We start from the raw sequence: 21,893 nt of genomic DNA on the forward strand, positions 1-21,893 counted from the left end.
CTCCAAGCCCAATGCGTCAGTTGACCCAGCTATTGTACATTCTGCCGCGGTTTTGACTCACGTAAATGGAAGTTTTACGTTTCGTGGCAGGTTTTTCGGACAAAAACTTTTGGTTAGGATTATCTGCTATGCCCAATCATTAGAGAGGGTTGACCGCTACCGTGGCTGTATATCACCGTGCGCGTATAAGGTAGTGTTATCAGCATAAAATGAGATATTTTGTCGAAATGGTCTGCTATTATTTCGATGTGAGTCCATATCCATCCCAACATACCCTGGTTCCACTGGCCAATGCCAGCCCAATTTAGTTATTCTGTTCGGCATGAGCTTTTTCTATCCCACAACATAGGAAGCACGTACTGCGCTACGGATATTGCGGAGACGAAAACAAGAACCAACAATCGTGCCATTTCACGCCAGGGTTTCAGATGATTGTCCCGAAGGCTTGTATTATGTGAGCTTTGACGGTGATCCTCTGGCTGTGCAGCAGTTTGAATGGGAATTTCTGATTCCAGAAAGGGACTTTCTCCGGTACTCGCGTTCCCGCCGCAAACTGAATATTTCTCTGTCTATCTCTTTAATAATGCCGCGAGATCGGTCCATAGAAGCGACCAAAATGGCTCCTTCGCGCATCCACCGCGCCAGGCGAGCTTCCTCGGCCTCTCGCCGTCGATATTTGGTCTCAATCCGGTCGCAAAGGCAGCACTTTGTACTCTTTGTTTCGGTCTTGTTGACTAGTTTGATGCCGCATGTCTCACCGATACGGTACTCATAGATGCAATGGTGAGCAAAGCTAGTCCAGCTCCAGTCTCCGCATGAGAATTGTTTCTGATTGTAGAAACACATGTCTAGCAGATTTGTTAGTGCCTCTTCAGTCATAAGGTCCGATCAAAAGTCACTTGCTCTGGAATATTCGGAGAAATTTTCCAAACTAGGCAATGGACCTGTAAATGGCTCTTATCTGATCAATTCTCAGTCCACATCCAACCCACTTCATGAACTAGGATTGAATTGGAAGAGTCAATAACCCAATATGTTATGCGAGGATTGTCCTTGAAGTGAGATAGAATACCGGGTTTGCAAGTATGTATTGCTTATAACAACGCAAGTCAATTATAGGAATGCTAATGGTCAAAAAAGGCGACGCCAGCAACCAATCTTTGACTAAGAATTCTTGCTCAACTCAATCCATTTAACCTGCTCCTATGCAGTGCACCAATGCGCAAGATCACATCGTTGGGAAACCGCTAGGGTCTATGTAACCATCGCACCGGGTGATGTAGGCCTCGGAAACCATATACAGTCCCCAGAGGGTCAAGATAATTCCAGTCAGTCTCCGGGCACGCAGCCCGTTGATGGTTTAGCGTATCGGGGAAATCGGAATTTGACCCGGCTACGCACTAGCGACCAAGTATTTTTCTCAGGGTACCCGGTCCTTGCCAAGTAACCCTACCCCCTTCGGGTGTTGGGTTACCACACCGTAATGTAAACTCTTGCTCAATGTAAATTTTAAAGAACGCATGAAATATTTTTGTATTTTTCTCAACGTACAACGCCTATAAAAATCTAAAAAAAATCCTAACAAATACTCAAATAGTAGATATATCATCCATTGGTGAAATCCATGAAATAAAACGGGGTGCTGGGGTTGGTGTATCCTCCGTAGTTAATGGCTTCGAAACCCGCTTTTTCAACCGCCTCTCTTCTTGCACCTGCTCTTTCGATTCTCGGGCCCGGATAATTCGATTGGCATCACCAGCAGTAAGGGGGCCCCCTAGGTTGATCTGGCGCTTAGTAATACGGGCATCTCGGTGGACTTTATGGCGTAACAGGGTGGTATTGTCCTTAGCAAGCTGCGTAGCTAGCTCCGCTGAAATTCGCGCACTCCGGCATAGTAGCTTTGCTCGATGCTGAATAGATGCATAAAGCTCGCTATCTAGCAATTCGATATCTGCCTCCAATTTACGCGTACTCTCGTTTGTACGAGAGATTCCACGGGGTGGTGAATTGGTAATAGAGCTAGGAAAATCAACCTCTGATCCGTCGTCTTCACCAAAGACAACTAGATCATCCCCGTAATCCATAACTTTTTCAAGCGGATTAAGCACCTTTTCATAGTTAAATGGGGAAATGCCACAATTAGCAAATCCCGACTTAATTACTCGGGTGGTGAGAGCATTGCGAACAGATACAATTTCTCGAAAAAAATCCGCTTTTCGGTCCACCGATCCACCCCATTGAACAACAGCGTTGTTATTAGACTGGTAGCAATGCTTTAAAGCAAGAAAAGGCTTGCTATCTAGCGGCTGGCAGATATGCGTCGTATGGGGTATAAAGCAATAGGGGATAATGCTATTCTCCGCTGCAAAATTGATGAATTCTGGAGTACGGTGGGATCCATGGTTATCCATTAACAAAAGGCGTTTACTACCCCGAGTAGTACGATCCTTAGTTGCTAGATGAAAAGCGCGAAGCCATTGAACTGCAGTTTGATCTGTAGTATACCCACATGGTGTAGTTACTAGGGTATAATCCTCCGGAAGGTTGGTATCTTTATACCAATTCTCCATATGGAATTTACCCCTAACTAGGAACCAAGGTGCCATCTTCCAGCCATCGGCAGCAATACATTCAATGCCGGTAATACCCTCAGCAATACCTCCATTTGGTGAAAATAGAGTCTGGCTTTTTGAAACGACTTTTTGAGGCTTTCCTTGGCCAATTTGGAAGCCAGTTTCGTCGAAGTTGTAGATATCCCGCTGGCTTAATTTGTTGCTTTCGATATACTGGTTTAAGCGCTGGTACCAAGTAGTAAGATAGCCAATATTTTCAGCCTCCATCCTCTTCTTTTCCTTTGGTTTTTGTTTTATAAACTGAAGGTTATGGGTAGGTGGGATACGTTTTAAAAACCGGTATACCCAGTTTTTATCAACCGGCGGACGCGACGTGTTTTCTTCCGCATTGGCGCGTTGAATCATTGAATTAGCGCACCCTTCTACCATTCTAGCAGTTGGTGGAGAGCAAGCATCATCTAATATAGTGATCCAGCTAATTAGGGCTTGCTCTTGATCCGGATTTAATGTCGAATTGGTAGGACGGCGCGTCGAACGAGAACCCCGACCGTGAACCCGGTTATACAACAGATTGTAAGGAACGTCGAATTCTCGCGCCAATGGGGCTATTTTTGGTTTTTTTCGAGCATGCCATGCAGAGAGAGCATTTGCAAGGGTATTCTCCAAATCTGGGTTTTTTTCCGGCATGTTGGTAGGATGTAAAATGGTAGTAAAAATGGTGGGTGGTGTAAAATTTACATTGAGCAAGAGTTTACATTACGGTGTGGTAACCCAACACCCGAAGGGGGTAGGGTTACTTGGCAAGGACCGGGTACAACCAAACGATGGACAAACCCAAAGAATTTGCTTTTATTTCCTGCCAGTACGGCGTATCGGGTAGTGCGGATAGTAGGAGCTTCTCAATGAATGCCTTTGGCTAGTTTCCACATATCCTGAAATTGTTGTACCGAAAATGACCCGGCTGCGGCAGGTCCCGACCGTTTCGATCACCGTCAGCGCCTAAAGATTGGACAGGCCGCTCTAACTTTGGCCCCCACGCTGGAGCCATGGATCGTCGATCATACTACGGAGATTGAAAGTAAAGGGCTCCCTGCCCATTTCCGTTGGCCAGCTCCCTATGCTCGTGGAAAGTCTCTCGAAATGCCTCACGTTCTTGATTTCCCACCTAAATACTTTTGGGTAGTCAGGCTACTCGGCCATATTCATGAAATGCTTCCATCTGTGCGGTGTTGCCTTTCCAGATCCCCAGCTCAATGAAGGCGATTGGGGCCGAAAACAGAGCAGGCACTGAATCTCAGGGGTAGACATCAAGGTGTCGCTCCACCGTACGCGGACCAGGCCCCGCCCGGCCAATCCAGATCAACGTCAAAACCCCTGCCCTATCGTCATTTCGCACTTCTGTTTGTCTTGAATCCTTCGATAACCTTGCACTCGTAGAAACTTCTTGGTTAGGATTAGTAGGGTATCGAAACCCTTGGTAGGTCTTGGATCCTATTCGTGTTAAATGATTGGAAAAGGCAGGAGGGAAGGGTCAAAGGTGGCGGGCCGAATTAGTATTTCTTGCATCCACGTAGATCAACAAAGCCTATTATTATCCACTCAGATCGGTTGTGTCGTAATGTGTACGATATGATCGGCAAGTGATTGTGTGCCATGGATTTCACTCATCTTTCCATCCTAAGGCTTTGCTGGTCAGCTAAGATGTCCTGCAATTGGTGATAGCCATCTTCAATTAGCGTTCTCCGTTACTGCCAGACGCTTGGTCACGCGACGAAGGGGTGATGATTGGACAGAATCTTGATAATCCTTATAGTGAGCACGAAGTCTTTTCACAACATACTCGTCCCCTCTGTGGTCGATCTGACCTCTCATAGTTTTCAATTAAAGCTTCAGCTGGTAAGCAGCTCGGACCAAGAAAGAATAACCAATTGCTAATATCACTCGACTTCCATTCATGAAATTATTGCTGAATATTATCCTGCCCCTCCCTATCCATATTGTCGACTTCATCGCAGTTTTGAGTGCGAAGATGTCGAATTTCAGAGGTCAACTCATCGCAAGTATTTTGGAGTCTTTCATTCTCTTTCTCGAGCTTCTCGCAACGATTATCCAAAGTCGTAGCAAGAGACTCGTTCCTCTGAATCCAGTAGGGACACTGTGAGTGATCAGATTCCAGTTCATCGTAGTCTCTTTGAACTCTTGCCAATTTCCCTCGAGTTTCTGCGAGTTCGGATCTGAGCCTTTTATTTGAATCCGTAGTGGTGTCGATCAAATGGTCGCAAAGCTGGTGGTCCTCGATTGTTCCATCGGACTCCTAGCAGGGTTAGTTTGTCTTCTAGGAGGGGACTAAGGGTGAAGTGCCTGACTCACCGAAAGAATGGTGTCGATTTCACGTTGGAGACGTCGTCTCTTAACTGGTCGCAAATCAGTCAAGTTTCGACTGGACATGGTTGCATTTGGCATTATGTCAAGCCAGATAGAATATGGAGAATGAGGCAAGAAGACAAATAAATTGGCTACCTCCCGACTAGTTCTTGTGGTTGCAATGGCCACGACAGGAGGGATGCCTTCGGAAGAACAAACTTTTCAAATAATTGACTTGCAGTCAAGCCGACGCGATTTAAAAGGGGCTTCTTGCTTTGATTTTTTAGCCCCCAGCCCGGAAAATACGGTTTGACCATTTGAAGTCTAGCGTGTGCTCAGACGCTACGGGACCGGGCATGGTCCGCGCGCGGTGGAACCCCCGATGTTTACCCCTGAGATTAGGTCCTTCCCCTCTGTCGGGCCCCATCGCACACTTCTTGGGCTAGGCATGTGATGATGACAATACCGCACAAATTGCAAAGTATCGCTGAGTAACCTGAATGACCAAATAAAGATTCCGGTGGGCAGACCAAGAATGTGAGGCATGAGGCGACTTTGAACGAGCATGAGGTCTGGTGAGGGGGGCAGCTCTTGATTCACCAATCTCCGTAGTTTGACAAACCATCCATGGTTCCAAAGTCAAAATTTTAGGAATCGTAGAAACTTAGCCAATCGGAATTAAGAAGCTCCTACAACATGCGGCACCCGAAATAGTGTCATAACGGCAGGAAGTAATGCCGCGAAAATGTATCAAACATTGACTAGGATTATTGAGCGCCGTCCGCTGCCATGTTACATTCCAAAAAAAATTGATTTGCAAAATTGCATCAACCTTCGCTTGGGGATCCGACCGGAGGAGTTCCGGGCATCATTGCCGATTGACGGGAAACTAGCCATCAATGAGGGGGGAGCGGCTGAGGCTGTCTGCTTTTCCCTCCTCTTTCCCTGCCCTGTCTTGCACAGCATTGTTGAAAATGCCCTAAGACCAACGCATTAATTGACACCAGGTTAGTGGGAATGATGCTGCCAGCGCCCTGGTTTCCCATGGTGCAGCCTCACTATCACGCGGGAAACAGCCCGAACTGCGAACTCCCACCCGTGCAGTCGGTGACGTCGTGCGCATTCCCGGCTCCGCTGAGCAGACCAAATAGTGGCATGCAACAGGCTATTCTATTACAGCCCTTGCCACAACATTCATCAGCTGCGCCAGCGACATCGCCATACCAGCGATTCTACGATTCCGCCTCAGGCTCACCCGCCGAGGGTGGCCCAGTCTCAGATGCGCCGCCATTGGGGCCAGCCCCGGGCAGGCTCTACCAAATTCAATCCTGTTGGCCATAGCCAACCGCCAACCACGCAACTACAGCGGAAGTGCGCACATCGCCAGCGTAGGGAGGATCCTAGTTGCGACGCTTGTCGCGAGCGCAGGGTCCGCTGTCAATTCACCAAGGAGACGAACCGTCGCATGTTGTATATCAAACAGGTCCAAGATCTTGAGAAGCAGCTGCAAAATTCCAAACAGCAGTTACATCACCTGCAGACTAGAATGATGCGGCCGGATTGCATGGCTGATATGGATGGAGGCGTTCCGCAGACGATAATCAAGTTGCCTGAAATCGAGCACCGCCCCATGCGTCGGTCAAATGCGCCTATTCCTCGGGATTTGTCCGACGTGCGTTCCAATCTCCGCTATCATGGCCGTGACATCTTGAATGTGCCGACCCCTTACCGCGCGCGGGGTGCAGAGTCACTGGTAACGGGTGCTGCGGTGGATCTGCCGCAGAAGCACCTGGCAGACCGTCTCTTGGCGCAGTACTTTAATTGTGTCCACTCGGTGCTGCCGGTGCTTCACTGGCCTATTTTCATTTCGGAGCATGAGAAGGTTTATCGGTCGGGCTCGTTGTTGAGAGTTTCCTTTGAATGGGCGGCTGTTCTATTTGGCGTATTCGCCTGCGGTGCTATTCACACGATGGAGCCGAATAGCGAAGAGGAAGGCAATAATTACGTTCGCACATCTTGCGGAATTATCAATGTCTGGCGTGACAACTTAAACCTCGATCGAGCTCGGGCCGCTTTGCTGGCAAGCATCTTTCTCTATTCCCCTCGCCCGAATCCGCGCCAAAGGTCACGTTCCCGATCTCGATCGCGACGAAGAAACGATTTCCTACGTCTCGGGCGATATGCAAGGGACCAGCGACGGCAGTTGAGTCTGGCACGGCTCTGAGACTGGATCACAGCTTGAAGGTATGGGTTACGCCAGTCGGACCACGCCAAATTGCGCTGGCCAGCCGGAGATAGAGACGGATGTCGAGTGGGAGGGGTGGGAGTGAATTGAGAAGACTGTTCAGGGTCTACATAATGAGCAGCATCGCCAGACAAATTGTAGACAGTCGGATATTCTCAAAACACAGCCGAAACAGGATGTCTCTTCTACTCCTACCCCACAAGCGGCCTCTGATACTGACAGGCGGACGAGTTCCGCGCCTTCGTGCATGTCGATGGCTAGCATTATCTAAAACGGGTATTTCTTTACGCGCGTTTTGTTTCCCTCCTCAGGCTTTGTGATTCAGCATCGGTGGCGAGTCAGGTACCGGATCATTAAGCGACATATATTCCACCGCATTATATCCTTGATACGGCGTTCTGGTTCGGGGTTTTGCGAATACTTCGAGTACTTTGAGGCAATGCGTTTATTAGCAGAATATAGAAATGAGATGTTGCATCCTAGCTTTGGTGTATATATTGCAACTGGAGACACTGCGAAGTTCAATAATATATCAATAAAAGCCGCCGAAATCCCCATCCGGTCGATGGGGTTGACTCAGTTGCCGGTGTGAGGCCGCTTCCTGGGGTTGCTAAACTTCTTGCGCAGTGGTCCGGCACGTTTATCAATAGAGTCCTCGATCCTCTGCAGGTAGACGACGAAATCATAATAATGGGTGAAGTCCAGGTAGGTTTTGTCGGCCTCTTCGCGGACCTTATTCGACAGATGCTCGAAAAGATGGCGCATGCGGTCACGCTCTGACAAATTATTGTGGAAATGTGGCTCCCACTGCTGTATCCAATTGGAGAAATCAGTAACAGACTGGAATGGGCGTTGGTAGCTATCCATGTAGCGCGCCTTGGCCACCTCCGGATAGACTCCAATTTGGAGCTGGTGAATAAGAAAAGTGCAAAGTCTACCAAATGTAACCTGCTCACTGGGCATGTTGCGTATCTGTCGCTTCCACTCGTTCTGTAGAACAAAGGCAACGTGTTTTAGGGTCCGGGTGACTTTGCGCTCGTCGGTAATGTACCAGCTTGAATATCTGTCAAAGTGATGTTCCAGGCGCCTGGCGTAAATTTTGAATTCCCCGAGAGCGCGCCCATGGTACACTGGTATGTTCAGGACTGGTAAAGTTTGGTTGTTTGAATTGGTGGGGGCCGATTTTTTAGCTGTAGCAGGTTCCCCTAATATTTTCAAATTTGGATTGGTGGGGCCACTCAAGGTATTCTCAGGTTCAACGGGTGAAGGATTAGGCTGTGGCGTACGGAGATCGGGACTGGCAGTCTGCTCAGATGGTGCAATAAGAGCAGTGTTTGGAGCTTGGATAATACCAGCTTTGCTATACCCGTTTTGCATCGGCGTAACAAGTACCCTGTCTTGCCTATTGACGGAGTCGTTCACAGCAGGACTGACAGTGAGCGAGCGATCTTTGCTGGAGGTGGCCGCGAGCCGTTTCCGGGCCACCTCAAGCGCTACCTGTTCATCAGAGACCTGCTGCTGGAGCTCAATGAGCCGTCGCTGCCGTATGAGGTTTGCGAGCTGCGCCTGGGCCTCGCTGATTTCCGTGTCGAGTTCATCCGTGGGCTGGAACTGCGTAGGGATAGGCTCGAGGGATTCGGTCAGCCGCGCCCATGGTGCTTGAATCGGTGGAGGAGTCTCGGCGGAGGAGTCGTGATTTAGGCGCTCTTTCTCTTCCAGCGACATTATCGTACTGAGGATTCGTTTTGTTTCGAGGTTATCCCAGAAACCCGTTCTATAGTCATGTGGTGATAAGATACGACAACGAATCACGTGTATAGCTCGATGATAAGTTGATATCTAAGCATGGGTGTGGTTTAACTAACTAACGCGCAGTTGAAATCAGGCCTGGTGGGATATTGTTTAAAATAACAACCTCGGTATGGCTCATTCTATAATATACTCTCGAGCATGATATCTCACCCAATCTGTATTATTGATCGAACTGCCAAGAGACAGTCAGGTAGTCCAGGGTCCAAAGACAAGCTGAAGTTGCACAATTTTCCACAACAATCTCCAGATGGTACAATCATCAAATTGACTATAACATTTTTGTTTTCAATGAGCTGTTGGCAGCTTTTTCCCCATTTGATAATTCTGATATTGGTCAACACGTTGGTGGAGGGACGTTTGATCAAGCCTCCTGGTGAGAGACTCATTCCCAAGTGCTCAGGTCTATGAACTTGTGGACCCGAGACTACTTGGCCGGCCATCAACGGCCGTTGAATACTCGTGTGATCGCGATACAAGGGTGGGTATACTCATCACATCATGATGTCTGGTTTCAGTTTGCACAAGTCTCACTATCTTTGAGGCATTAGTCCAAAGCCTCAAACCACTACTCGGATATTCAGTAGGAAAGAAACGGTGTTCCCAGAATTTCTAGTGATACACCTGCCAATCTCAAAAAGATTTCTCATCAATCTGACTAGTTCTATCGAATTGGAGGCTGTATGCCAATTCCACCGAGTTACCAGGTTAAGGAAAAGAAATTGTTCACGGACTATGGATAATGTACATTAATACATCTATCATATGGGCAAGATGGCGAGGAAACCTTTGCCCTTCGTCCGCGAAACGTTGAACACTCCCCTCACCATCAACACACCATCAACATCAATGTCATTGCCCGCCAACGCCACCGTCATTAACCAGATCCCTATAATGTATGCTTCCTGTCTCATGAAATATTATGGGCCTGTTAATTCAACACACCGCACCGAGCATAAATATGTTCATAATTTCGTATCTGCTCACCTCAGTTTTAGGTAAACAGGTTTTTCTTTTCTAAATGAGTGCCAAAGTTGAGATCCTCAAATTTTTTGGATGATCAAGTAATGAAGACCTGTCACCCAAGGAAGACTTTCTTTGCCCAAGCTCTACGATAAACATCGCCTGTCCAGAGTGCCACAAAATCTTCAATGAAAATTCAATTTGTCGATATGGAGGCCAGCCGTTGCGATTCAAAGCCCCGACGCGCACTACAATATAAGCTAGTCCACACTAATGGCTCTGTCGACCCAAAAATCCATTTCTGCGGCAGCGGAATTCTCCTTTGCTTTATTTTCCATATAATGCGGTGCTCTTCATCAACAAGCAATGCGATCACAGCATTGGTTTCTCTGTCATCCAACCTCTTTTGTTTTGGTACTTCTGCTTTTTCCCATTACTTACTTGACTCGGGGAAGCAGCTCTCTTCTTCCTTCTTCCTGTTGGACCACATCGGAATTATTCTACACATATGGGGGACGTCCGTATCGGTCTTGCTCTTAGAAAATACTGGTAGTGGGAAAATCACTTCAGTAATTCTGGGAATCACGCTGGCCGGGATGGTCTGTGCCACCTATTTGATAACCTGGCCAAGGGAAAAGTGAGAACGAGTGCTAGTCATTGGGGTGTTTGGAGCATTGGCTTTATGCAGCGTCTCACTCTACAACGCTGTTTTCTCGAACATGTCTCGACTGACGTCATCTTACATCTTCTTGGCTCTGGTCAATGGCATTGGAGGGTGGTTCTACTCCCGTGGGTCTATCCAATTGCCGAGTCAACGTTCAAGCAAGTCATATATTGTGTCAGGGCATTATTTGATGCACCTATGCTCTCTGGTTGCGTCAATCTTTCACGCTTCATTTCTGGCTTCTTCTGTCTGTATCTGACAGACTTAAGCGCCTGGTCGCGTGAGAGCCCGATCCAGTCTGTTCCTCTGAGTCCATAGAAAGCGCGTCGTTGAAATCAGTGATGCTGGCTACTAATTCGAGTTAGAATATGATGCTGGTGGACATCAGCAACTGGGCCGCACCATCGTAGTCATTTCCGGCGTGGCCTGCACAAAGAACCAACTTAATTTTCAATCAACTTGATCATCTTGCTGTATATATGGCCCCAGCTAGTAATTCCATCTTATGTATTAACAATCAACATTCTGTTGAAATACAACAGTTCGGTACAATACCGTGGAAACAATCAAATATTTACGTTGTCGTGGCCGCCTGCGTATATTTAAAGAGCTGGAAATTTGGGTTAAGGTACAAACAAGTGTGATAATGATGCTGCGGCTTGCGTGCGAAGCTATCTCGGCCGTTTGTTATAGTAAAATGCACCTGGACTAGTAATCGAAATACTGTGGTTGTTGAGGATGAAATTAGAATTCAAAAGCACTCTTATTTAGATACTAAATTGAATGGATGTTGGCGAAGCTTTCATAATGGCATATCATAGGAAACCTTTTCCCAGTTCAAAAGCCGGCGCCGGCGCGCGTAATGATGAGGTGATGTCGGAGGATATAAGAAGCGCATTTCACCTCTGAATAGAGTGGATGGCAACTGAGATCTGGGTATCTATAATTTAACAGGTCGAAAGAGAATATCCTTCTCATGACACACGAAGACGTTTTACATCGCCTGCCTCTGTTCGACATAGTCGTCGTTTTGCTGCCCCCGGCCGCTGAAGAGCCGGTCGACGTTTCAAAGTAGAGCGGTGAAAATCGATGATCAAAGCACGCCCGAGCTCTTCACTCCAGAGGACATTGTCTCGCCTGAGGTCTTCATGTATTATCCCGAGAGCTTTGATTTCCTTGTTCGACTTGTGGATCTCGCGGCGAAGCCGTTGCGTCAGCTCCATCGTCGCAGTGCACTCACCCCCCAGCCCATTACAAGCATGTGGCGAATTTGTCCAGCGCCATGAAGAAAATATATTTTTGCCAAGTCAATCGTACCCAAGAAAACAGGCACAGCAGATCCTTGGGCCTTGCGCAGCACTCGATACACCTGCGCTTCGCGGGAAACTTCTTTCCACAACCCCGAAGTGGTGCCCTTTCCGAGAACCGTGTAACCATAATTCATGCAGCTGAGTTTGAATGGGGCGCCATATGAGCCGCAACCGCCGAAAGGTATGCAACGATCTATGTTTTCGTCCAGCTGGTTCTTCAAGGAAAGTATCATGTCCTCGGCCGATATCGAATGCTGAGTCGGGTCGGTCTGGCCCCGGCGATGATGATCCACGTTTGGACACAGCTCATCCAGATCATTCCCGGTCTGCAAACCGAGTAAACACCGCTGCGTGCAGAATTGCGCGGCGCGGCGCTGGGAATGGTCGTCTTGGTCGTGCCCTGCCTTTTGCTGGCGACCCGATCGCCGAGCGGACGGTGAAGGCGTGACCTGACTGATCCTCCGCTTATGGCCAGCTGCTTGATTTGTGTCGGAGCCGGACGAGCCAGGTGACTGCGACCGCGGTCGAATCTCCGAAGGTGCACAGCTCGTTTGAGATCGTGTAGGCATTCGATGGCCCTTTGAGGGAGCTGGTAGCGGGGACGACGATGGTAGTGTATAGGATGAACCAGAATCTGGACTCGGAAATTCGGGGTTGGTGCTATCGGAGTGGGGAAGCTGCTGTAGCTCCTTTCCTGGGATTTGTGAGCGTGTGTGGTCAAAGCTTGTTTGCCATGTATGAAGATCTGGGTGCATTCGGTTTCTCCATTCTTGCCCCCGGATAGGCGAACGGAATGCCATCAAACAAAGGCATAACACCCTGGCAACAGAGGACTTCCATAGCTGGGGAGTAATATTGCCTTCTGGGGTCATTTCGCTGTGAGGATCACAGAAAAAGTAGTAGAGCGTGCTAGGCTGGTCACGCGGAACACGGAGGAGAACACGGGTAAGCCCATTGGTCAGATATGAATATTCGAGTCCTTCCTGGATCATCACATGGTATTCTTGAACAATGGCGGAGCAGACGAGTCGCTCTGCATTGTGTTTCAACTTTTCTTTATGGTCGGTTGATATTTTATTGGATCTGACCATATCTTTCCATAGGTCCATTGGTCGAAGTCCCATGCGCAAAGTTGCAGAAGGTAGCTTGTGAGGCGGCTTGTACTCGACAGTCGTCAGAACGGTGGTCGAGTTTCCGCTGACACGGTTTATACAGAACTGGTCAGGTCGTGGTTGACTTGTGCTGGGTAGCTGGTTTGCCTCGACTTCCATGGGTTCATTCTCGTTCAGAGAATTCTTATGATTGCTGAACTGGATTCCATCTCCGAGGCTGAACTCCTCACGAGCAGCTGGCAGTTTGCAAAGCTCAGTTATAATATCGCGGACATGTTCTTCAACGCCAAACCGCTCGTAGGCCTCGAGTTCTTGCTCGCTGCTCAGTGGGTTGCGAGAAAATCGACGGCCAAGCCCTTCTAATTCCGCTACAGAAGAAAACAGACGTGGCTCCTGTCCCCGCTCCGGGTGAAGATATTGGCAGATGGACTTGTAGACCTCTGAGAGCTGTATTGGACAGTCGGTCCAATGTTCCAATCGAGTGGGGCAGTATTTTCCTTTGGGAAGAGGTATTTGTCCAGTTGTTGAGCGAGATGGTGAATCGACTCGCAGCGATCGGGAGAGAAGGACATGGCAGTGCTGAATGAGCTCAGTAAAAGTGGTCTGTCGGGTGCGCTCTTCTGCCTGCTTCTCGCGCTCTTCTGCCTGCCGCCTCCCTTCTGCTTCCTGCTTCTCACGCTCTTCTGCCTGCTTCTCGCGCTCTTCTGCCTGCCGCCTCCCTTCTGCTTCCTGCTTCTCACGCTCTTCTGCCTGCTTCCGTCTCTCTTCCGCCTGCAGATACAGAGTCTTATAATCCTGGAAACTGGGATCAGCCATCAGTTCGTAGAGCAGAAAAGAGCGATACCTTGGGATAACTTTAACATCCCCAGGTCCCGATCGGCGGCTAGTTCTCCTGGCTGATGTCAGCTGATCCCGGCCTCGGCAAAAGTATTCACCCGAAACGAACTTGACTTGCCGATTTCCGGGTAACGACAGACGATGCCGATAACGCTTCCTGCGGCTCACTAGTTCCTCGGATCCTCAAGATTCAAAATGCCAGAAGATTCCACGACACAGTAGGCAAACTTCTCGAACCGATTATGTTGATGGTGCGATGACCATCGTATATCGCCGAAAAACGCGGCCTGCTACCGGGCACTCAATTTTGATCTGGACGGTATAAGAAATGATGGATACAGTGCCTGTTCTAAGTGAGACTTGTTGAAAGACATGTATCTATTTTTGGACCCCATATTCGGGCTTGGTTGCTGGCCTCAAGGCGGGGTGAAGCTCAAATCCCTACATAATTGTTGCAAAACCCCGCAAGTCCAGCCGAATGCAGCTCAGGGCCAGGGCCGCATCTATTGCTAGATGCTGTATCAATTCACTGCCATCGGCTGATATTAAGGGTAGAAGATATCGAAAGGATAGGAAGGGGTGTATATTCTTATGTATCTCTACACCCACGCCATCGCGTCCCGGTCAAATATTCTTCCATGAGGTGCGGTGATGTGGCTATGTACAGCAACCAATCCAGTCCATGAATACTCGACACAAGTTTTTGAAGAGGCAGCAGACTCTGGGAGCTCAGGTTGACTTCAGACAGCTTTTCCGGACGCGTTTCGTTATTCTTTTTCTAACGGTCATCTGGCTGGCCCATGCTAGTCTCAGTTCGTGCACGCTTTGCGGTCGGTCTGCCAAACCGCGCAGAATTTGATCTCGCCACCTTGAGCGCCCGTATTTGGACATCACATTTCAAACCCTCATGCGGACAACGTGCTCGTGCGCATGTTGATTGTGGCCCTTACCTCGGTTTGTTTTTCATTTTCGGGTTTGCCCTTGTAATCTACCCGAAGTGGCTACAAGAGAACTGCAACGTTCCACCTTACCAAAGTTGCATTCAAATCGCCGTTGGATGGATACTTCTCTCGTCAGGGGGTCATGTTGCCAGTCAGGTCCACGGTGTTCAAAAGATCATTTGATATATTTGAACGGCTCATTTTCATACTACAAGAATATTTATTATGGAGCCGTTGGCCAGGCCGCCTCCGGTTCTTGATTTCCATGACACATCATGTCTCTCGTGCATCTTGCCTTGTGTATGTGGCTTGCTTGATCACCAGCAGAGCACGCGCACCGAGCTAAAAAAAACATTTAAAGTAGCGGCTCCAACTACCTCTTAGAATAGGGCTGTGAGGAACGAGTCAGCGGGAATTACGAATAAGAGGAATCGCATTGGGTGATAATTCACAAAGAATAATGCAACGACTTGACCATCTTATCGTAGGCCAGCAATATCGGAGGCTGGAGCTTTCCCGACCACCAGCTAGTTCATCAATGCCGTTCGTCGGGCCTCCCAGGCTCGCTTTGCCCGGACCTCAAGAAATACACAACCCGACGCAGTAGCTAGAGCGTTCTAAAAGTCTCACTTTTTGAGATCCCCTGCCGATAGCGCAGGACGCTAAAAGTCGCGTTTTTCGTTTGGGATCGAGCCCTCTCTATCAGAGTCTGGATTGAGCGTTATCAAACTATGCTGGAATATACATGACTGAAGAAATACACAACTTGATAGGTAGGTATAATTTAAAATGTATTATCCATTGTGTATTAGGTGCAAAGCTCAATGTCCCACCTCACTCTCCGCGATACTTCAAAGCTCTGTGGGGATGCTTCATTTGCTACGTCGCATCTAGACCACTAGATTCAATGCTTTCAGCAGTCGTGTTCCAAAGAAATCGGACTAGCCGCTCCACACTTAAAGAGCTGTTCTGACGACAGAAAGTACATACACACATAGTTGAAACGCTTATGACGAGTAAAAAGACCGAGTCAGCCGTATGTTCCTGCATTGTTACACCCATAAACAAACCTCGCCGGGAAGGATGATGTCGCTTCTCAAACCTTCCAACTAGCGTCAACAACCAAACCCCCACCCATCACAGCATGGCGCGAAACATTGATTGCTGGCAGGGTGAAGTCATTGTTCATAGTAAATACACAGTAAATATAGATCTAGCTCATCGGAAATGGCCAAGGTGGTGCTGAAGTGCAGTGAACGTACGGCACAATCGACAGGGGTGTCACGAAGATCGCGACTTTTAGCGTACAGCACTACCGACAGTATCTTTGAAGATGTTTAGATCTAAGACAATAGTCATGGAACCAAATTGGACCTTCCCATTTTCTAGCAGATAAGTGCCAGACGGTATCATCAAGTAGTGCTTAGACATATCCATGTTGATCGACGGCGATCAGAGGTACGTTTTTGGATAACGCTTTACCCCACCTCCATCAAGCACGCTAGTCTTAATTGAACACACAATCAATGAGACAGTAGCCCTAACAAGCGGCAAAAACAAGATAAAGTCGCTTCCTAACGATCTAGACCTTCGATCATACTCCATTCTGCCAGCCTTTCAAGGTGTCTGTAGCCTAGTGCGTGCGCTTCGGCTCCAGTGCCAAGAGCTTGCGCAATAGAAGACCAAACTTCTCGGTTGCCTCCGGATTAGACCTCGCCAAAAACATTTAGAGGGCGAGCATCGCCCGCCCTCCGCCCGACCCGTGAGGGCAGAGGGCAGGTAAGAGCCCGCCCTCGCCCGGCCCTCAGCCCTCGCGAGGGCCGCCGTCATCAGCCCTCATCCGCCCTCATTTACATAAAATTTTGCGACCTTTCCTAACTGAGCTGTATAATTCTGCTGATTCACCCTCATAGATTACCGTTTTTGAACAGTGTTTTTGTTTTAATAGTAGGTTTACTAGATATTTTCATACATGCGCTTAGAAATTCGAGGGAATTCACTTCTATTTTGATGAACCATAGCAGGTGATAGTATAATTACAGAATTATCATATGTTGAGATGTAGTGGTAGTTTATTGTTATAGAAATCTATAATTCTGTAGTCTCAGTATCAAGAAATATATGTAGGCAGGTGATGCATAAACTACATCTAACAACCACCATATTAATTCTTGACGTTCCCCTCTTAGTAGGTTCATTATATTAATACTAGTAGATATTAGGCTTCTTACTATTGTTCTATATAATGAAAGGGCTTTATGGCTTTATCAGAGATGAGTATGACTTTGACGTTTAAAATATGAAAGAATTCTGGTTGATTTCACACTAGGTTCGGGGGCATTTGACTCAGCGAGAAAACGAGGGCCGATCTCCGATTTGAGGGCGGCCCGCATAATTCGAGGGCTCATTCGAGGGCCGCCCTCGACCAGCCCTCGGAATTGAACCAATCAGGAGAGGATCCCTATAATAAATGGGTCTAAATGTGATACATTACATTGATAGAGAGAGTAGGCCTAATTTGAAAGGAACATTGAATCTGTTTGTTAGCACAGGTGGACTTTTTAGTACAAAGTAGGTCTCATCCAACCCTCTAAGTCCTATCTATCTTCTAGATCTACGCAGTACGAAGGACCATTCAATTAACAATGTCCCAGTTATCTCTATTCTCGGATGCCTACCCATCATCTCTTTACGAAGGGGATACAATTGACGGTCTCTCCTTTCCGAACGACCAATTCCATAATCCTGTTCTCTCAGGAAGCCAGCAAACAAGTGACTCAGTATCGAATCCCGGGTTTCTTACGCCGATTCCTCCCCCTTCGGTACCTCCTTCACTCGAGCGCGTTGGCCCTGGTCGATCCATTGAATTCGTTCTATACTCTGATATGTCAAAGGATGAATTTGTCGCTTGGTGGTTAGAAACTGAATTTGGACGCAAGAAACGGCTTCATTGGAGTGGCAACCGTACACCAGCTTGCTGGCAGCACTTCGATCAAGTTGCTAATGCAAAGACTGGAAAACCAGGCGCGAAATGCCGTCAATGCCATAAAGTCCTAGACCATCCAGCGAATGGGCGATATGGAACAACTGCACTTCATCGGCATTTAGCTGGACCATTCAGACCGGAGTCATTTGTTGACTCATAGAAGACGATGTTCGGAAAATATCTTATGTTTTTTGAAGGATGCTTTTTTAAAGAGTGATGACGTATTGCTCTGATCACTCGCCGGAAGTCCTGCCACGCCACCTCGACTTAATGCATCATCTACTCGGTTCTTGCTTTAGATTATTGATCTCCATTATGGATTTGCATAAACTTCTCGACAATGCTTCCTCGCCCACAGCGTATATTCGACCCGATCAACAACATCCGCGGCAATCGCCTTGGTCTTCTACAGTCGAGGCTAACATGCTGCCCTCCTTTTCGACGTTAGCGAAAAGCGTTGACCATGCAACAAACGATGATAGTCAGTGCATCTTGAATAGATACTTCGCAATACTGATTCACTCACAGTATATATTCAGGAGATCGATCCGTTCAAGCAGCATCATGTCACCGTGACGCCCCCCACGTGCCCATCTGTGACCATCGTCAATCAAATCATTCACATGCCAGCTTCAGCCAGAAAATGAGATTTCCAATAGACCCCCAGGGCGCCAACTCGATATTTTGCTATCCGCACCATTCTACCCCCAATGTCTACCCAGGTTGTTTTGAAGCACATGATCAGGGATTCTTCGCCTCGTCGTCAGCGCCCAGCATGAATTCCTACTCTTCACTCATCTATTTTCTTTCTCCTCCTGCTACTAATTATGCAAGCAATTACATTTGCATACCGAACAAGATCATGTTCCGTGATCCCACATCACATTACTATTCGTTTCAGCCAGACCCTATCGGGCACACACACAAAGTTTGGGGCCATCAGCAACTAGTTGAATCTCCACCTTTGATACAAAAAGCCAGCCAGCCCGGATATCATAAACGTGTCTTCCCGCGAGGTATCCGTGCAATGCACAAGAACAACAATCAATATGAATGTAGATCTTGCAACCGGTTCTTTTCGCGCCCCTCAACACTCAACATCCACTTCCGTTCTCACACGGGCGAGAAGCCCTTCCACTGTCCTAACATTGGATGCAACAGGGCATTCTCTGTGCTGAGCAATATGAAACGCCATACAAGTGACTGCCCGAAGACTGCTAAGCACTAGCAGTGCCAATAAAATCCCACCATGGCCTCTGAGAAGATTCATTCAGTAAAACCGGTCCCTTCCATTTCCACCTCAAGGCGAACCTGTAAGCCCCGATTCGCGCGGTCATGGGAAAACTTTCCGGCAAGTGGTCCCACTGACTTTCCACCGCACCGATATTTCCATGCGCTATAGCTCCTGTCAGGGATATACATGAAATATACAGGAAGGATGGAAATATGATGTACGCGGGACCCAAATGATGTTTACGGTTTCCCCTCCACGCGAGGAAGCTACCTTTCTTTTGCTTCCTCGCGCTATGTCTCGTACTTAGAGTCGACTATATCTTTCTTCAATAGTCATTACTCATCTAAATGCTCTGTCTTCATTTACGGACACGTGAAACCCTTCTAGGGATATCTCTAATCTCTAGAAATTTTAAATCTACTGCTGGTGTGAATAATGACATCGCAAAATGATTTCGAATTCGAATGTACACTTCAAAGCTCTTTTCGAATTCGAATAGGGAAATTCCTCATTCGAATCCACCCCTAAAGCTAGTGAAATCTTCGGGCAGCGACAGAGGCTCAGGTGAATGGACTCGCGCTCCGCCTGCAATGGCTACCGGGACACTGTGGTACAGTAATACAGGAACCGACGCAGCAAATTGGCTAACTAGATACGCCGCGTGCGTAGGCAGAACACAGCCCCTTCTGCCTCGTACTCACGAGGGAAACAGGCAGTGGTCTGAAACAAGATTGTTACCCAGTGTAAGCAAGCACGGATTTCCGCCACCAAGGGTAGCCATCCGCAAAGATTTGACAACACACTGCCGGCCACCTACATGAGAAGGTTATACATTATCGTACAAACTAATCGTACAAACAAAAGTCAAAAGAAAGTCGTTGCGGACGTCGGGTCCGACGCAGGGAAAACCACTTAGACCGCGGCTTGGCTCCGTTCTCTCGAGCTCAAGTCACGTTTCATTTCCCCGTTGGTAGCATAGCCGCCGTGCCAAAGAGCCTGTTTGACAGTGATGGAGCTGGGGAGATTCTTGAGATCAGGCCTGAGGCATTTCATTCTTGCGGCACGCCACCGACGCGCGTGTCGTCCTACCCGGGCCTTGCGGGGTTTAACTAGCTTCGTGTCTGTAGAATATTCATCGGAGATGTCTTCTGGCTCGGCCCTCGCGTCTTTGGACTTTCTTGCATTATTGATGGTTCTTTGCACTGGGGTTACGGGAGTGCGTATAAGCGGTGGCCCGACGGGTAGCGACCGGGGAGCGGAATGCACTCCGCTAACATGATAAGGTTCTGACGGCGGTGGGGGAGGCACTCTGTGCCCAGCGAATCTCTTTTCTGTCATGAAGACCCGGCGAAGTTGATTGCGCTGGTCAGTATATTTTTCGAAGTTCGCTGCAATGATCGGCCCCAGAATGCTCTTGCTCGGGCCTCGGACGAGTGCGAGGTGTTCCATACGATTCTTCAGGGTAGTATGGGCACTAGCGAAGGTGCCAAGAATCAGGTTGATCGCCCTTGCACCGCCAGAGATATCGTTGTCCGCATTGTTTGGATCTTCAATAGTGAGACGATCGGGGTTTCCAAATGATTTCTGTTGTGGTACATGAGTCAGCTAGTGCACAATTGTACCGTTTCAACCCATCCCACCTTGCTGAAATATCCCGGAGGATCCAAACATATTGCTACCTGGTTGTATTGAAACTTATTTCCGTAGAAATTGAAGAACTCCATGAGAATGCTGCCAGCGTTGAGCTGCATATGTCCCTTTGGCAGATGCTGGAGTAGACTTGTGACCAAGCAAGTGACGGAGAAGCCTCCCAGTCCACCAGTCCGGACTTCATTGAGGCCACGGATCAGCAAAAACTGCTTGACAACTAACAGAATAGCGGGCATTATGGGGAACCGCTCTTTCCATGTTTGGAACGTCTCGTTGGCGATCAACCCACTGTTGTTGTCAAAGGACAGATCAACACGCAGCCCAGTCACCCGGTCTACGAACTTCAGGATCGGTACCCGAGCATGGGCAACGCACTCGATCGAATCAGGAACAGCAATATTGGTACTTTCCAGGAAGTCCGAAATTGCGTTTATTTTTCCTTTCCTCTCACCAAATGAACACATTCCTGTGCGTCTGAATTTGTCGGACAGTAGCACCAGATCAATATCCGCGATAGGCAGATAGATACCAGAGGCGAAAGAGCCAAAGGTATGGATTTCAATGCCAGCATATCGAGTTTGGAATGCAGTACTCAATCGTTCGACGAGATCTCTGCGGACAATGTTCTCAAATTCCTGTGGCTTGGCCCAGTCATAAAAGCTGAGAATTTCGCGATCTAATCTACTGCGGGTTTAGAAAAGAATAGCGATCAGAAGGACAGGGGAAATACTAACTGAAATTCTATTTGCAAGGAAGACGGAGTAGACTCAAGCCAAGGCGTACCCGTCTCTTGAGACGGTGGTCTCCACTCCTTGATAACTGAACCGTCGCAGTTGTACTTGCTTGCAGGCTTGCTGGTCTTCTTAATATGGCGTTTGATCGCACCCCTCCGGATTCGTTTTCGACTCGGATCGGCAGAATACACAATTTCCTCGCTTGTTGGCCCTTTGGCGGTCTTCTCGGGAGCGTTGCTCTGATGCTCTGATTCTGGATTCATGCCGAGGGAAATTAAATCTAAGTTCTCCCTAAGTTCACCTGTCTCATCTGCCTTCGCCGTATCGTCAAGTCTTGCTTTGCGAATCAGCTTGACAACATCGAGCCTTTGATTCGTTTGTCTGCTTGGTAGGGGTATCGCAGAGTAAGGGTCCGGGTTGGACCAGCAAGAGCGCTCCCTGGAAAATCACAAAACCCACTTAATTCTTGTC

The 21,893-nt window shown here is 48.1% G+C and overlaps 8 protein-coding genes across 8 annotated transcripts; 3 read left to right on the top strand and 5 right to left on the bottom strand.

The window, feature by feature from the left end:
• Positions 1–1,589: 1,589 nt before the first annotated feature.
• N7471_013796 (uncharacterized protein) lies at positions 1,590–2,084 on the bottom strand (the record flags this gene model as incomplete). Its single annotated transcript, XM_057286514.1, has 1 exon — positions 1,590–2,084. The coding sequence occupies one exon, from the start codon at positions 2,082–2,084 to the stop codon at positions 1,590–1,592; it is 495 nt and encodes a 164-aa protein (XP_057128993.1).
• Positions 2,085–4,533: 2,449 nt separating this feature from the next.
• Positions 4,534–5,036, bottom strand: N7471_013797 (uncharacterized protein; the record flags this gene model as incomplete). Its single annotated transcript, XM_057286515.1, has 2 exons — positions 4,534–4,887; positions 4,944–5,036. The coding sequence occupies 2 exons, from the start codon at positions 5,034–5,036 to the stop codon at positions 4,534–4,536; spliced, it is 447 nt and encodes a 148-aa protein (XP_057128994.1).
• Positions 5,037–6,216: 1,180 nt separating this feature from the next.
• N7471_013798 (fungal specific transcription factor domain-containing protein) lies at positions 6,217–7,161 on the top strand (the record flags this gene model as incomplete). Its single annotated transcript, XM_057286516.1, has 1 exon — positions 6,217–7,161. One exon carries the CDS (start codon positions 6,217–6,219, stop codon positions 7,159–7,161), a length of 945 nt encoding a protein of 314 aa, XP_057128995.1.
• A 22-nt stretch (positions 7,162–7,183) lies between these two features.
• Positions 7,184–7,453, top strand: N7471_013799 (uncharacterized protein; the record flags this gene model as incomplete). Its single annotated transcript, XM_057286517.1, has 2 exons — positions 7,184–7,257; positions 7,324–7,453. 2 exons carry the CDS (start codon positions 7,184–7,186, stop codon positions 7,451–7,453), a joined length of 204 nt encoding a protein of 67 aa, XP_057128996.1.
• A 305-nt stretch (positions 7,454–7,758) lies between these two features.
• Positions 7,759–8,907, bottom strand: N7471_013800 (uncharacterized protein; the record flags this gene model as incomplete). Its single annotated transcript, XM_057286518.1, has 1 exon — positions 7,759–8,907. The coding sequence occupies one exon, from the start codon at positions 8,905–8,907 to the stop codon at positions 7,759–7,761; it is 1,149 nt and encodes a 382-aa protein (XP_057128997.1).
• A 2,685-nt stretch (positions 8,908–11,592) lies between these two features.
• On the bottom strand, positions 11,593–13,856 carry N7471_013801 (uncharacterized protein; the record flags this gene model as incomplete). Its single annotated transcript, XM_057286519.1, has 2 exons — positions 11,593–11,811; positions 11,859–13,856. The coding sequence occupies 2 exons, from the start codon at positions 13,854–13,856 to the stop codon at positions 11,593–11,595; spliced, it is 2,217 nt and encodes a 738-aa protein (XP_057128998.1).
• Positions 13,857–18,119: 4,263 nt separating this feature from the next.
• N7471_013802 (uncharacterized protein) lies at positions 18,120–18,451 on the top strand (the record flags this gene model as incomplete). The annotated part of the gene is made up of 2 exons (XM_057286520.1): positions 18,120–18,285; positions 18,333–18,451. 2 exons carry the CDS (start codon positions 18,120–18,122, stop codon positions 18,449–18,451), a joined length of 285 nt encoding a protein of 94 aa, XP_057128999.1.
• A 1,499-nt stretch (positions 18,452–19,950) lies between these two features.
• Positions 19,951–21,685, bottom strand: N7471_013803 (PAP/25A-associated; the record flags this gene model as incomplete). Its single annotated transcript, XM_057286521.1, has 3 exons — positions 19,951–20,622; positions 20,679–21,369; positions 21,423–21,685. The coding sequence occupies 3 exons, from the start codon at positions 21,683–21,685 to the stop codon at positions 19,951–19,953; spliced, it is 1,626 nt and encodes a 541-aa protein (XP_057129000.1).
• Between the last annotated feature and the right edge of the window lie 208 nt (positions 21,686–21,893).

The sequence above is a fragment of the Penicillium samsonianum genome, assembly GCF_028829775.1.
Source record: "Penicillium samsonianum strain IBT 33392 chromosome Unknown utg000010l_segment0_segment0, whole genome shotgun sequence".
Classification (NCBI taxonomy): Eukaryota; Fungi; Ascomycota; class Eurotiomycetes; order Eurotiales; family Aspergillaceae; genus Penicillium; species Penicillium samsonianum.